Here is a 16,482-nt window from a genome sequence, read left to right on the forward strand (position 1 = left end):
GACAAGCGTCAAAGGCAAGAGGCATCTGTGAGTAGGGTAAGGTGGTTAGGTAAGTCTGGCTGGCTGTCCAGAACTTCCTCATTCTAACTGCCCGAGTGCCGTGCACTTGCAACACATACACCATGGAAATAATAAATGTAATCAGTTCTGGTATTCTGAGTAAGTGCCAGAACATAAAAAGCTGAGTTTAATGCTCTGAGGGAAAACTCAGGACCTGTCTCAGTTTCAGGGTCAAGGGAAATTTTAGATGCACAGTTAGGGGAATCAAAGGCAGCAATGCGTTTTCCTGGCTCCGGTTTTTGTCTTTTTGCAGGGGAGGGGAAAGAGATCTAGCTCTTTAGTTCCTGCCCTATAAAGACAGAATGCAGTTTGCACGCAGCAGGAAAGAGCTCTTTTAATTGTCCCTTCTCCCACAAAACAAAAAAGGACTTGACCATCAAATAGTTTTCTTTTTACTTCCTCAGTTGTCTTAAAGTTTAAAAGGTCCTGCTTAAAGCAACAGCCCAAATATTTTTCATAAGCCAACAGAAACATCCCCTGTTCAGATACCTTTCAACCTTCCACACCCAAGAGGAGTGCTCCGAATCCTGCCTGACAGAAGATGTCGTTATGACCATCTGGGCAGCGTTTTCGGAATGGCTCCATTTCAACCCTGGCAGACACAGAGCATACAGCACACCAAACCCACACAGAGCAGTGAGGCTAAAATGATGACATGGATTAGACGATACAACACAAAAAGCTGAACAAATTATATTAAGACTTTTATCTTAATGCAGGATACACGTGCTTAGTTAAAAAATACAGAAACACGAAGAAAAATATAACACTATTAGTACACTAGAATGCCTCAAACTTAACTGCAACAACCCTCTCAAATATTCTGTACATTTTGAATTTTTACAAAACATTTGAAAATGCCAATCCTATAAACTGATATAAAAATATCACCTCTGGAATATTTTCCTAAAACCACGAAAAGTTCTGTTTCATGCAAAAACACACTATACAACTTGGGTCATTTCAGAATTGCCCCCCTGCCCAGATGAGGTAATTGTTCTTAGGTGCAAAATGAGCTGTAAATGCAGTAATGCTATAGCAATCTTACTTGAGCTCCTATAGCTAATCAATTAACTTTTAAAAGGCTTTTAAATTTGACCTAACTGTCAGACTACTGCGGCCATTCCTACCCTTTGTAAAAAGGGCAAAAATAAAGGCCTTTCAAAAGTTGTCTGTCCTCTTCAACGAGTTATTTGTTCTACCGCATTGTGCTAGTGCAGTGATTTTCATCGCGTGAAAGGTTAACTAGGAGAAGCAAACCTATTGTTCTAAGATAATCAGGTCCTTCGTCTTTAATTCAGCACTGAAGCCAGTGTAGGCTTCAGAACACAAAGGCAGAACCCACTCAAGTGCTTGGGGTCCGGGTTACCAACAAATCTTTCTTCTGGCACGCTTGATTGCAACAGTGCAGCAGAGCCTGACTCTCAGGGTAATTAGAAGGGCCTTAAATCAACAGTATTATCCTCATGCCAAACTGTGATAAAAGAATTATCAATTCTTCTACAAACTAAAAGGTGCTACTCTGAAATCCAAATTGAATATCCTCTTGCCAAGACCATATTTTTAAAATATTATTCACCTAACATTTACTTATGTTCTGACTTCTGATATTCTTCAGATCACGGAGTAGGAACTGCTGAAGATAAAGGACTCTGAAGAAACTTCACACATAAATACAACTTTATTCTTTTTTCCCTAATGAAGACAGATGTGTTACATTAGGTTCATTGATGGTATTAATGCATAGTACTTCTGAATCCTGAAATGGGGCAGAGCAAGTACATCAAAAATATGCTCAGTCGTCTTTCCTTATACCAAGTGCTCTCAATATTTTTACGGGAATTAAAAGCAGAGATTTTTATATGTGTCTTTCTGTTGTTTATCCCTTTTTCCATCTAGTTTCCTGTTTTTCAAGTCAATAGAACCATGTTATACATGTAATGCACTGTCAGTTTTCAAAGCAGTTCACAATTTTTCTCCTTCGAATCTTCACAATCCCAGTAGTAAGAAAATAGTGCCCCAGTTCCCTCCCCAAACTGCACCAGGGAGGAAAGGTGAATTGCTCAGTATAGCAAAGGAAGTTGGGCATGGTGAGACTCAGCGCTCAGAAATCCATGTCTTAAGGACACGAGAATTTTTTCAGTGTATATTAAACAAAGTCTCCTTCAGTGATGTAGCGTAGTGATGCTGCAACAGTACCATCAAAACTGCTACTGCACTGTGTTACTTGAAACAGAAAGGATTCTGCGTAGGAAGGAACAGCAGGCCCAGGACCCAGTGGCAGGTCAATGGTTTCTTGGTGCTAGCCAAAGCCAGGACTCTCGTTCTGAAAAGTGGGGAAAACCACCTTTTGCTGTTTGAAGGCTTTTCTTCCCTGTTCAGATAAAGAGCTACTGCAGACTTCTCTGAACGGCAAATTTGAACTCCATATTTGAACACTCTAGTGCTACACAAATACTAGTTTTAGACACAAATTGCCCTGGCTAATTTGCTTAATCAGTGATGTCTTACCAGTAAGTCTCTGCGCTAAGTGCCTTTGTGAATAAGCTGCTTTCATGAGCCGTTTGGGGGGTTAGGGTTTGGGGTTTTTTCCCTTTTACCACTGAAGAATGACCAGGTGCTTAGAAGCTGTATCAGACATTTATAATGCCAAGCATTATGACAGATGAAATACTATATATGCTGTTGCGGAAGTAGGAGTGTTTCCAATTATTTTTACTTTGAAATTCTGATTGTTAGGCCTTAGTGTTTTATATCTTCAAATCACTTTAGAAGCATGAAATAATTAGTGCTCAAAGTATTCCCAGATTGCTGGTAAGAAAATATGACAGAGGAAAAAGGATTTGCCAAGAGTCCAGGTAGATTTTTCTTTTCAATGTTTTTTATTCTAAATGGAAATGAGATGTACATTTGTTTAAATCTGTGGTTTTTCATCTAAAAATCCCATATTTCAGTCTGCAAATGAATACTGGAATATGAAAATGTCTAATGCTAACAGATAGCCAAGGCCTGGATTTGAAAAGCAGTTTACACCTTTGCACATGCCATGGAGAAAATCGGACGCAGCAGGGTCTGCGCTGTCTCCTGGCATGGCCAGATACAGCTCCTGCAGCCAGACGGGGCTGGAGCGGGAAGGGCCGCCTTGTCCCACTCGGAGAGGCCACCCTGGGCACCACAAGTCCCTTTGGGAAAGCTCTTTCGTTTTCGTCAGAGCCTGATGGGGAAAAAAAGGTTGCGAGGGTCCAGAACAATTTCCAGCCAATATTTATCCCTGATCGCTTGTACTCCTTTTTTTGTGGCTGTATTTATGTTCAGATTGAACTGTCTTTACCTGTCTCATTATTATCTTCTTCTGAAGTCATCAGTTATACTTGTGTCTTAGGCTAAATAAATCAAGCTCCACTTTAATGATACCATTTTAGTATTTTTCCTCAACATCTAGCTACTGCAATTTCGCTTAATTATTTCACCTCTGCACAGTGGCTTGAATCCTTCTCCATCCCAACTGGAAATTTGTCTCCTAGTGCAGGCTGAGCTTTCACGGTTCTATGAAATTGCATCCGAGACATCTTGTGACAAACTATAACTAAGGGTCTTTTATTATCAATTAACAAGAAATATAGCAAAATACTTTGTTTAATCTTCAAGTGCATGAGCTAATACTTGTACTGTAAAATTTCATCGCATTACTTTTCATCCCCTTCAGTATTCCAGTTTTTTTTTTGTGTGTGTGTACCCTGATCCTTCTCTAGATTAGCGTCTCCAAAATTAACATCAACCCCAGCCTTGTAGTATCTGTGCTTCAGTGATTAATGAAAATGCTAAGCAAATTCAGTTACAAGACTGATACATAGAAATTCTACTTGCAGCTGCCACCCAACCCCCACTTTCTTTTCCGTGTTGCCTTCCTTTAGCCAGCTGCTTACACACCTCATCATCATGCTGCTAGTTTCCATTTTCTCCATCTCGCCCGTGTTTTCCATATTTTCCACACTTCCAGTGTATCAGATGCTCCGGATCTATGAAACCTGCACTTGCTCAGTTGCGGCAGCCCTGATTCTGACTTTGCTTTTAGCCATGGAAATTCTGCAGCCCTCTTGCAGGTTGGCTTGTGCATTGCCCTCTTATCTTCCACTTGAACCTGTTTTTTCCGGCACTGGATTCAAACCTTGCAATTTTACAGCATCAAACCAGTTTTTCTTTTGCACTTTAAATAGGAAGTCTGCAGTGAAACCACATCTGTAGCCGACACTGCACAAACAGGAAGAGTTTAGCTCTACTCTGTCAGTTCGAGCTGATACCAAAAACAACTTTTCCCTTACAGTTTGAATTTCTGCCTCCTCATCGTTCCATACAAATACCAGAACTTAAACGGTCCAACAGAACTTAGAGCTAAGGAACTAAAGGGTATAACAGAAAAATAAGATCATACCTTCTTTCCTTATATTATAAACCAACTTTTAATAATAAAAACTTCTATCACGTTTTCAATGAGAATAACATACATTTCCATGTAAAACAGTGCACAGTGTAAATGCCCTTAGATAACTCTTCTATGCATCTTTAATATTTACAGTGACTGCATAAGTGTGGGCCAGGATCCTCCCCGGGCTGTGTAAATCGCTGCAGTTCCGCTGAACAGAGCTGATTTAGACAAAGCGAGGATCTTGGCCATTTTATTTTTGGGTGTTCCTACAGTTCTTATAACACTAAGTATATTTTAAGTTGAGGATTCAGTAAAGAAACATCCATTTCTTCTTCAAACAGCAAATGGCAAGAATAACTCTTCTAAAATCAACAAAAAGTGCATTGAAGTAATGATCTGCTCATCTGGCTGCAGTACAAAATGGATACTCGGTTACAAACCCCTGTATCGACAACTGGCGACTGATGGGTTGTCCTAGCTCCCTGCAACAGGTTGCTGTAGGTCAGAGGAAACAGTTAAAAGAAAGAGATTAAACTAAACATGTTCCTCCCCCAAAATTATTTCGTTCCGAGTGAAGAAAAAAAAAAATTAAAAAATTAAGAAACCAGGTTCAGAACAATCTGAATCCCCAAACTTGTCCTAAGCCATTTTGTGTTGAAGCGTAGATTAAAAAATTTAGGAGAGCTTCACATCCAAATGGAAAAAGTCTGATTTTAGTTTTTGAGTTGTTGTGGATGTTAATGAAATACAATTAAGCCAGCTAAAACCCAAACAACTTCACAAATAAAAACCCTAAACCTTTATTTTCTAGAATATACATCACTGCAAAGCACTTCTGGTCTCCTACCTACGAACTGTTTCAAGCGAGGCTCTGGAGAATCAGAGGAATGGCAAGTTCCCTATACACCCTTCTACGGACACCTGCTACAACTGAAATTGGTTAGGGATGGGTGGTCATATTAAGGCACTCACTCCAAAAGAACATTATTTCTGTCCTGAGACTGCTGACATGTTTCAGTTATTTTCAGACAGTAATTTGGAAAAAATTACTGTGCTTAGGATAACACTGACAGAATGCAGAACGATTTTTCAAACAAGAAAAAATAAAGTACATTATATACACGATTCCTTTTTTCTTTTAACTTAAAAGCATCCCTAATACATCTTAATAACGGTATTAAAGACTACTTAAATATTGAAAGATTTTAAATAATGTAGATTTTTTTCAGTAAACTGGGAGTAGCTGTGTAATTGCCAGCATGTTGGTCCCATTTTAAACAATATAATTTTTATTTAAATCTTGTATATATAACATGATCGAAAACACATATTCCACTCCACATAAATAAGTATAGTTCTTCTGACCTGTTTTAAAAACTACATCTGTTCAAATAATCAGATTATAAGATTGTATTTTTCCTTTGTAAAGTTTCCTTTAAAATCCTTCACTCCCAATTTCTTCTCTTATATAGTACTGTATTTCCAGAGCACGTAATAGAGCATTAGTAAAAAGAGTTAATAAAAAACCTGAAACCTACAGTAAGTAAAATGAAGTAATGTTAAGAAGTATTATGGAATGTGTACTCTGCAGCATAGAGAGACTGGTTCTCACTGGGCTGAAGTGGAAAACTGCTCCAGAAGAAATTCTTTCTGCTCATATCTGAATAAACCATAGATTGTGCTATTCGTTGTTCAAAAGTGCAGGTCAGTTCATGAAAAAGTGGTGTTTCTGAAGCTACTGCTCAAGGACGCTGACCAAAATTATGCTGGCAATTAAATGGATGCCAGATGCAGTACAGGGAGAGAGACAGGCGTCGTTCTGGAGTTTCTTAACCAGTCTGTATCTTGAATTCCACAACTTTTAGGTGGCAGCACAAGCAAGTCATCAGTAAAACTGCACTTTCTTGCAGTGTAATTGTCACTTTTCCAAGCACCTAGAAAATGAGCGGCAGTAACAGCCACCTTAGCTCTGCGCTGTTTGTTTCAAGAATTTCTTCAAGAAGTCAGAGAAATGCACGAATCCCTGCGTGGGCTGCAGGAGTTCAAAGGCAGATTCTCGGTGCCTGGGTCCGGCAGGTTCATCTCCTACTCAAGCAGAGCAATCTCTCTTCCTCTCTTGATTCAGCACCATCAGTGTCAGTTAGCATGGGTCCTCAGACAGGGCTGCTCCTAGTTGAATGCTTTCATGATGCTGCAATGTAGGTGCCTCTCCCACTTCTATAAGTCCCCATCTGTAGGTGGCTGGCACAACCTATAGAGTCTTTAATGCAGAGGAAGAGTATGGTATTAAATATAAGGGTGACAACAGTTACTGGCACGGTGTATGAGAGTCAACTTCTCCTTTATCATTCTGCAAGCTTTAGACGTAATCCGATATCAAGAATACCACTATTTTTAATAATTGCAAATTTAGAAGTGCCACTGGTTGTTTATTAACAAAAGTATTTACAATCATTGTTTAAAAACTATTTGAGACTTGCCATCACTTTTAACTTTGGGACAATTTGGGTCTTTAATAGTCCCGTCTCTCTATTTCTTTTGTTTTAAACCCAGCTCAGCATTTTTCCTGAACAAAAGAGTTCACTCCTCGTACAGACTGGGATACCAAACAGATAAAAGAACGTATTTGCTTGTTGACACGGTTGAACAAACTTTAAAGTTAGCCATCATACTTTCAGAGAAATTTTTGAATCACAAGATTAGCAAATTTAACCAGTGGTTAAACCTAAGCACATCTTGACTGTCATTCATATGTGACTGTTTGTGGTAGCGCTTTGTTGGCTTTTTCTACTTTACATTTGAATAAACTTGAGTCTTTTATATCTTCTCTTTCAAGACTGCTACTACAGAGTTTGACAAACCTCAATACTAGGAAATACAATCCTGAGAATAAACATTAATTCACCAGATCTCCTTTTAACTTTGCTCAGTTTTATTTCACATTATGATGACGGAACCCAGTAGGAACACATGTATCTGAGTTTTATTGCCCTGAAATAACCCAAGTAAACAGTTTTGGAATTTGTCATTGTGATTTAGAGCGTATATGAAAGAAGAGAAATGCCTCATCTTATGATTTGTTTGTAAAGCTGTTTCTTTTTGAACGTAGCATGCTGTTATGGTCATAAAAATGAAACCAAAGTAATGTACAGCCATTAATAAGGCAAAATATCCATGCTGCTAAAATGCTGATGTGTGACACTGGGGACACGGTACAGGAGCCAACACAGACTATTAGTTTTATTCCTTTTTGAAATAGCAATTACAATCCAACAGAAGGATAAGGTTCTAAATGTGAGATATCGTTATTTTTAAGGTCTCAGAGAATAAACCAAGGCCAGACTGTTATGGTAAGCATCATCACGGTCTGTAAAGTTTAAAATAATTTCCTATAAACATTTTGAGGAGCAGATAGGGAAAAAAAAAAAGGAGGCGGGGCTTGTTTAGACTAACACAGAAGTCTTAATGGGTGAATAAGATATCAGTGTTTTAACGAAGTCGTCTTGACACTGAACTAATACGTTCTTTGGAGGACTCCTAGCACTAGCAAATACACTCGCTCTACCTGAAGGGATGGCACAGACTTTACTGGATCTGATGCCCGTTCCTGCATGCCAAAACTGTTTTGCCTTCACGTAAACAATGCCATTAAGAGCAGAATCAGAAGTTTCTCTGAGATTTGTACAGACTGATTCTGTATATATTGTCATCTAAATCATGACGATTTGTTACCACCATTGTGGGAAAATGCTGTGTTACAGTTGATTAGAGAATATTCTCTTCTCTCTGATATAGGAAATTGGAGGAAATCGCCCAGAAAGAGTTTCTTTTCTTAAAAATAAAGGTGTTCTTATCCTGTAGAGAGAGATGATGAACATCTCTAGCTCCCGTTAGGTGCAGTAGGATTCACAAACGTACAGTGCTTTTCAAAGTTGACTTTGAGACAAAAACATATGTAATGCTGGGCAACTGATTTTCCTTAGAGCTGCATTACTGTACGGTTACTCTGACTTGAAGTGCTTGCTCTTAAACCTGCTCTGCCACAACTAAATGGTCAAGCTCTTCTCAGCACACAGTAGTATTAGCCTATGAATTACCTTTGCATATCTGCAGTCAGATTTGCCAGTCAGGAGTTTTTCTTTCTAAGCATTCCACAGATGGCTGTCAATCACTAGCTTTGCCAACTCACAGCAACAGTCCAAAAAAGACCCTTCTCTCTGACCAGTTACGTTTTATTCAGAAAATGCAAAAACCTTTGAAGTTAATGATCTGCAAATTGTAAGCAGCAAAGCTGATTAATCTACACTGCACTTAGTTTAGTACAGTGAGAAGGAAGAACAGGAATTTCTTCTTTTTTCCACTATTACTACTAAGGAGATCTTTGGTTATAACAGGGGCTCCACAATTGTTACAGAAACATAAAACCAGCACTCAGATAAAACGCATAACACATAATAACCTACCGAGGTGCACACTGTGGCATTTGGTCCATCACTTTCAGATTCTTGGCAGAGATTTCAACCCTTGGTCCCTAAGGAAACAGAGAATTTATGGTACTGACAGTATCGATAAAGCATCTGATCCTTAGGGGAAAATATTATAATGGGAGTATGGTTTCTATTTGAGAATCCATTAACTACTTTTAGAAGATTTGGAATCCATTGGGTGGATACATTAGTCATCTGTGTTTACTTAAAAGATGGAATTAGTCCCAAAGCACTTTAAAAGCACTGCTGTCTAGCACTAGGGAATTTCTACTATTTAACACTGTGACTAAGACTTGGGTTTTTTTATATGCAGAAATTGTCTTAAATATACTGGATAGTCTCTACTTTCTAACCATCAAGGCACACACTTTAAATAATGTACACTGAGGCATACATTTTAATTGCTGTAATGGCTGTACATGCAAAAGTTAATTTGTTCCTGTCAAATATATGTGTAGCTATTCAGATGTTAATAGAAGTTTGGCTATATGGGTTTGTAGCGCACAAAATACAGTGCCACATCAAAATAAATTGGTGTTTGTACAATGATGTTACTGGAATGAAAACGGTGGCATGCAGCAGACACACATCCAAATACTTACTTGCTTTCGCATGATGTCTGTAGCTTGCATGATACACTTGGGCAGAAGTCCATGACTTCGAGCCAGTATGGCTGCTTGCTCCAGGGACACGCTCAGTGTGCTTCTGAACATGGGCACGAGAGATATTAAATCACAGGTCATATTTAAAAACATATAAATAGCTATCCACAGGACACTTACATGTTAAGTATGACTTCTGTTAGCTAGTGTTCTTATATTTACTTTTTTAGGTTTTTTACTTACAAAACCATAAAATTACCTCAGTCCTGCATTTCCAGCCTCGTTACGCCTAGATACTGCAATTGTTTGAGTCTCCGGCATCATTACTACAAGGCTGTGTTTCACTGCTCTTCTGCATTGATTCATAGAAAGTTATTCACAAACTAATCTTTTCTTTAGTCAATGGTTTTGAGAAGAAGAAGAACAACAACAGTGGTATGTTTAGAACCAATGCTTGCACACATCAAGATTCTAAAGCTATTTTTAAGCAACTTCCTACATTTTCAGTGTGTAACTGAAGACAACATTGACTGAAAGTTATATGCAACGAGATCACTCAGTTGCATTGGTTGATGCACTGAAACAAAAAAGCCTGTGTGTCAATACTCATTATTAACAAAAGTATTAAAAGTCACAACCTACCCTAAAATAAAGATGGCAGTAGATTTAGGTTGTTATTATATTCCCCTACGATCTACCTTTCTATTGCTTTGAACAGAATCAAATATATTGCTCAAATCTCCAGAAAGGACAAAAGTCCTCATCACACCAGTAACACGTACGTTTCTTAAATCTCACCTCTGCATCCCAGTGCCGCACATAGTAATCTGACAGGCTCCGAGTCGGTAACAGAGCTCAGAGGATATAGGTAGCAGGCCTGCTCCTGATGTGTTACTGCTAGAATATCCTGGCTGGGTTGGTTTTGTATTAATGAAAGACTTCATCAGCCTGCAAAGCTCATCCATTGCATTAATGGGGCGAATAAGCTAAACAAAGCAATAAAAAAAATGCATCGGTGGCATACTTACACCTTCAGTTATAAAGACATTTACAATTCTTTATCCTATGTCTAACCACAATAATCTACACAAAAGTAACTGCAACACAGTAACAACTATTTAGAATATATATGAACTTTGGAAATGGAAAAATACAAATAATTACTTAGGCTTGTAGCAATTTTTTTGCAATCACCACATATCACATAGATTGTTTACAATGTGTATTACAATTGCAAAGATAGTCTCTGATTTTGTCATCCCTGCAGTAGCATTTAATGCCTTACATGCATATATTCACGTCACCTGCCCCAGCTGGACAGACTGCCTTTTCAATCCAATCCACTTTCCTTTCCAATCTTAATGATTCCTGGTTTTTACTTTCATTATAAATGATCCAGCCACCAAGCCAGGGAACATGAAAGTAATTATTACTCTACCCTTAACTGGTTTAGTGGTGGACTTGGTAGTGTTAGGTTAATGGTTGGACTGATGATCTTAAAGGTCTTTTCCAACCTAAACGATTCTATGATTCTATGATTCATTAGATGCTGGGAGGTACTATTTTCCTGTAGTTTTCTTCTATAACTGTGAACAGAGCATAACTTGCAAATTGAACATTTGTTCGTTTTCATGCATCTGTGGGAGAGGACAATTAATTCATTCTGTCTAACATCAGATACCGTATTTAGCAGGGGCAGCCAGGGTGATATGGAGTCTCATTAGTGCCTAAGTTAAGGGGTTTGTGCCTACCCCAGTTCTGCATGTTTTCTTCTAAACAAAAGAACTGTAGCCAAGCTTCAGAGAAATTCAGATCACTTCTTTAGGGTAGGGAATATTTTCTAAATGATGTTTGGGTGCAGGTCTGCCATACGTGTATTCCACGACTGGGATTTTAGAGATGTAGAAATAATATTTCTACAAGAGAATTTATTGTAGAAATAAACACAATAACAATACCTGGTCAATCTTCACTGCAGTAGTATTGGAATCAGTGGGCAGGTTTGATCTCTCTAGGTAAAATGTCCTGCAAAAAGGCCAGCAAGGACTACATTAGCTGGTGTGTCTCATTTCAAGCACGTATATGTATACTATCCTGTATAAAACATCTGAGAAGGATATGCTAAAAATCTCGTGCTTCAAGATCTGCTTTCTTATTGAAACATTTTGATTGCAGTTAAGAGTCTGCACTAAAATATTCCAAATCCCCCTTTTTATGTAATTTTAGTTCTGCACAAAATTGTGAAGTCAAATTAGATGGGAATTTCACCCTCTACGGTGCACTACTGCAGAACAAGCTTAACTATGGGAACAAAATTAACAAGTTTCCCACATAGCGAGGATCTCTGAAAATCACATTTGTACAAGAAAGCATCAGGAATGGAATATCTTTTTCATTAAATTTTAAGGTCCTTAGCAAGGAGCACTCTTTTCAATGTCTTTTAAGGCAAAGGAGAAGCATGAAATACCTGAGTTTACGGTAGTATTGCTGCACTTTTTCAAGTGAAATACCATTAATTTGCTGTGGAAGTTCTTCTAGAGAGGAGCCAGCCGGTTGTGATTGCCCCTCCACACTCTCCAGAGCTGAAGAAGAAAACATTTTACTAAACATATGTTATTAGTTTCATTTTTTTATTTATCTCTATATCATCTCACTGTTCAGCAAATGACTGTTGGATCATGTCGAAGCTGATTCTGTTACTGCATAAATTTAATGCATTTCCCAGTATGCGAATATAATGGTAGTATCATAAAGGTAAGCTCCACAGAAAGCAGTCCTGTCTAACGGCAATTACTCCTCATTAATATCACCTTGAAGGAAATTTCCTGTATGGTATTTTGGTGTGAATATTTGCTTATCAAGCCAGTTTCCAGCCCAGATGATTCTGTCATGGTGTATGCCTTCAGAAACACTTCTCTGTAGCCTGGGAACATCTCCTGATACCATACTAGATCAGATTGTCCATGTAGTCCAATATAATATCTCCACGGCCTTCACAGGAAGGCATAAAAAAGCCCCAAACAGGAGTATCTTGTTCTCATGACTGTGTCTTACTCTAAAATCTAGCACTCCCCAGGTCTTCCTAGAATAGAAACATCTGCTTCTTAAATATGTCTGTAGTTCTCAGCTGCATTATGTTAAGAGCTTCATGGTCATTCTTTATTTTGAATCTTTCAACATCATCAGTTAGCTTATTTTTCTCAAGAAAGCTTTTTATAGACACCTTTTGTAAAGAGCACCGTGTGCAGTTTCAAGCTTCCCCCATTCTGAAATCGAGAAGGCAGTTTGGAGAAGTAGTAGCTGTCAAGATAAAAGATAACCTTCAAGGCCTGACGACTTCCTTCGATGTGGTAGAAGACATGAGTATCTGGAGAAATAAAGATAAAACATTTGCTGCTTTACCACAGCAGGAGAAATGCGAAACCATTGCTATCTGACTTTGTTAGATTATCTAATGACATTTCACATCTCCACCATTAGATGAATAAGGGAGAGCCTTTATTGAGAGAATGCAGGCTCTGAAATACTATACTTAAAAAGATACACAGTTAGCATGACCTAGCATGATGTTTGATGCTAATACAATAAACATGGTTTATAATTAAAATCCGATCTTGTTTCATGGCATCTCATAGTCAGTAAACATGGAAAGAGATCTGGCAGCGTGGGACACAGGACACACAAGAGCTGGGGAGGGACAGTCCTTTGACCTTAGGCAATGTGGTGAATTACAAACATCTGTCAGGATCTGCTCATCATCTGTCGTAGCTCCCCATGTGTGAAATCACACAGGTAAGGTACACGGGCAGAGACCATAGTTACAAATCGCAGAACATGCCACCAGCATCCCACGGTGTGAGTCCTGCGTTTTATGCTGTGTGTTTGCAGTGGAAGCTGAGGGAATGCAACAGTGCTTCAAAGAAGCTGCTCAGTGCTCTCCAGGTCTGACATGGTCTGTTAGATTTATAATCATGGAGGATATTAACCCATAAAACAAACAAGAAAAAAAGAGCTTCAAAGAAACAGAGAATACTCACTTGCTACAAGACTTTCATCCAGCTGCTTGAAATAGAAGGCAACTTTGTCCAGTTCAGTCAGAGTGACCTGGATGTCTTCCAGCATGGTACGCTCCTCCTTCTGCAGAGCAAAGAAACAGATATAAATAGGTTAGAATCTGCCAGAAGGAGATCAGTGGCAGGAAGGTATAGTTGTTATGGGCATGTTTTGGTTCAGGAGACCTAGAGCAGAATGTGGAACCTTCCATTAACTCCATCCCAGCCAGGTAATTACTAATGGCTCTTTAACTTTGTGATACAAGTTTAGCTACCCTTTGCTTGAATGTCATTTGATGTGATTCACAGAGAGTAGAGAGGTTTAAGGACTGAGTAAGTCTGAAGGGATCTCTTTCTCCATACTTTATACCTACAAATGTGAAGAACAGCCTAACAGTTACTGCGAAATAAATGTCCATGCATTCCATGCAATGTGAAAAAATAGCAGTTACATATGCATATAGTTTGGATTGTATTTAAAAAAAAACCCCACACTCAATCTACAATGTTTACCAAGTCAAAAAATATGTTGCTTCTCTATGGTGTCAGAGCTACTTGTCTTTTTTATGCTCCTTTTCTCTTAACATTTTTACAGTTCGGGTAGCTTATCTACCGTAGCTGTGGCTTATCTGTTCATTAGGTGCAGATGAACTGTGCAAAACCAGCTCCTCTCCTCCTTAGACGTAGTGCCTCAAACACCAGCTCCACGGAAGTGAGAGAGAGACTGCAGTCTATCTATTCTATAAAAGCATCCAGTGTATGAACAGAAGCCTAGATTTTCATGTTGTCCGAACTCTTGAAATACTCAGAACTTTTTCACCTATTTGTTGAAATCTGTGTTTTCACCAGAAGATGGCAGGCCACACATGCATCACCAACAACTGAGCAGTAAAACCTCCCTAAATGCAGCAGCATTACTCCAAATACGAAGGCAGACAGATTCCTATAGTGTTCTAGTGTGACAGTGGGCCGGTATTTGTGAGGAGATGAAAGTGACGGGATATGGAACATTGGCACATGGTTGTCAGCAGCGGGACTCTCCAGAGGTTGCTGTAGTGAGAGTGTAAACATGCTGCTAGAATGAAGGGCTCTGGCGGTGCTGTGAGTGGCAGAGAAGCGTACAGGCAAGTGTGAGCAGACCCAAGGGTGCCACAACTCTTCATCTTACCACAGAGGGGGAGAGAAGAGACTGGTAGTTCAGTAAAACACCAGTGGCTGCTATCTGTTCCAGCCATTTTCTGCTGGCATCTCTGCTGCTCTCTTCGTATTCCCCATTGTTGTTGTATCGATAGTTGAGAGCAGCCAGTAACTGCTCTGAAAAGGTGCAAATAGCAGCCACAAGAGACTGACAGAAGATGGAATCACGTCTCAGCTGTAGCTCAGTATCTGCCAGAGAAGGGGAGAGAAGCATAAAGAAGTCATGAGTATACTTGTCTTTACCCTCGCTGCCAAAGAAGCAATTTGCGTGCGTGTGTGCGCGTGACATTTAGCGTCTGCTGTAGCTTGGCACAGAATTAACAGATAACCCCTTCTTGCTGTGTGACCTGGGTGTATCGGTAAAGACAGCATAGCTGGAGTACATGCATGTTTGAAAATTTTCTAGTCCACTTGACTGTTATTACTACCTCTGCCATCTGCATGCTCATTCTTCTGACTGGGAAGAGCTGTAACTCCTTAGTGCCATATCTGGACTGATTCCTTTCTTTTGATGTTTACAGAAGCAAGAGAATTCTTGAAAGAAGGTCTCTGCCATTACTTCTCTCCTGGGCTATTAGAGATTCATCTTCCCCCACCCATCTGTATTTTGCGGGCTTCCCATATGCTTAATGCATTAACTGGGCCTACCCATACGGTACCAATTGGTTTATGTTTCCTGGGAGAATTTCCCCTGTGTTAACTTTGCTTCCAGTCCGCCTGCCAGGCAGCCAGATGCTGGTCAAATCAACCTTGTCACACTTAAGGGGATTGCAGGCCAAAGAGGCACATGAATAAGTGAAGAGCTACTTCCCAGGCACCCTGGGCTCCTCCAGCAGGCACTGCGGTACAGCAGTCTCCCACTGTCAAGGCAGTCTCCCCCAGAGAAAGAAGCTGAAGACATCACCCAGAGGCTTTGAAGATCTGGATTATTTTTATAAAGCACTGAACACAATAGACTAATACACTCCAGGCCCTGGGCCATATTCTCAACTTAAGGGCAACCAGTCCTTCTAGCCGTACACCTCCGTGCTGCTGGAAGTAAGGCAAAGAGAGCTTAGGACTGCCTTCAAGGCAGGGGAATCCCTGGTGCCGTACAGCTGCCGGAGCCACTTCAGTGCCATCTGCTCCTCCACTCTTTCCAGGTGACCTTCATGGAAATGCCGCAGAGATGGGGCACAGGTAGAGACTTAGGGAGTCATCATATCTGCTATCAGTAAACCCAGCCTTTATGGCCACTAGACTGATTCCACTGGCTGGTTTGGGCAGACTCATGCACCAGCCCTGGCAGGAGCTGAGAGGTGGCCGTGAGCCTTACAAATCTCTCATCTTCATTCTGTGAAGACTTGAGAATCAAGCCTGGCACAGTGAAGTAACGACAGCCTATTCCAGTTATTTATTACCTCATTTTCAAACAAAAGTACACCAAGTAGGTGTTTCAATTACAAAAAGACTGCACATTCACTCCTGGGAAAGGCCTGTCCCTTGATCTGAGAGCACATTGTTTTGTGCATGGTAAGAGATTAATGATGTCCACAGCGTATTTAGGTGCTGCCTGCATATTTAGGTTCTTAGCCTGCTCCGGGCTATAATTTCAGTATTCATAACCCTAACTCCTAACACGCCTGCTCTGTTTGGAAAGATGACAGAGTCCATGGTCT

At 39.8% G+C, this 16,482-nt stretch overlaps 1 protein-coding gene across 2 annotated transcripts in view; it reads right to left on the reverse strand.

The window, feature by feature from the left end:
- Positions 1–5,668: 5,668 nt before the first annotated feature.
- Positions 5,669–16,482, reverse strand: part of PREX1 (phosphatidylinositol-3,4,5-trisphosphate dependent Rac exchange factor 1) — a 175,244-nt gene continuing 164,430 nt past the window's right edge. For both annotated transcript variants that reach the window (XM_075720969.1, XM_075720970.1), the window contains 9 exons: positions 14,796–15,013; positions 13,613–13,712; positions 12,799–12,942; positions 12,043–12,157; positions 11,534–11,600; positions 10,374–10,561; positions 9,576–9,678; positions 8,950–9,017; positions 5,669–6,746 (listed from right to left, as the gene is read on the reverse strand). In XM_075720969.1, coding sequence (XP_075577084.1) covers positions 6,704–6,746; positions 8,950–9,017; positions 9,576–9,678; positions 10,374–10,561; positions 11,534–11,600; positions 12,043–12,157; positions 12,799–12,942; positions 13,613–13,712; positions 14,796–15,013 — 1,046 coding nt within the window. In that variant the 3' untranslated portion in view covers positions 5,669–6,703. The remainder of the gene's footprint in view (positions 6,747–8,949; positions 9,018–9,575; positions 9,679–10,373; positions 10,562–11,533; positions 11,601–12,042; positions 12,158–12,798; positions 12,943–13,612; positions 13,713–14,795; positions 15,014–16,482) is intronic.

The sequence above is a fragment of the Pelecanus crispus genome, chromosome 14 (genome assembly GCF_030463565.1).
Source record: "Pelecanus crispus isolate bPelCri1 chromosome 14, bPelCri1.pri, whole genome shotgun sequence".
NCBI lineage: Eukaryota > Metazoa > Chordata > Aves > Pelecaniformes > Pelecanidae > Pelecanus > Pelecanus crispus.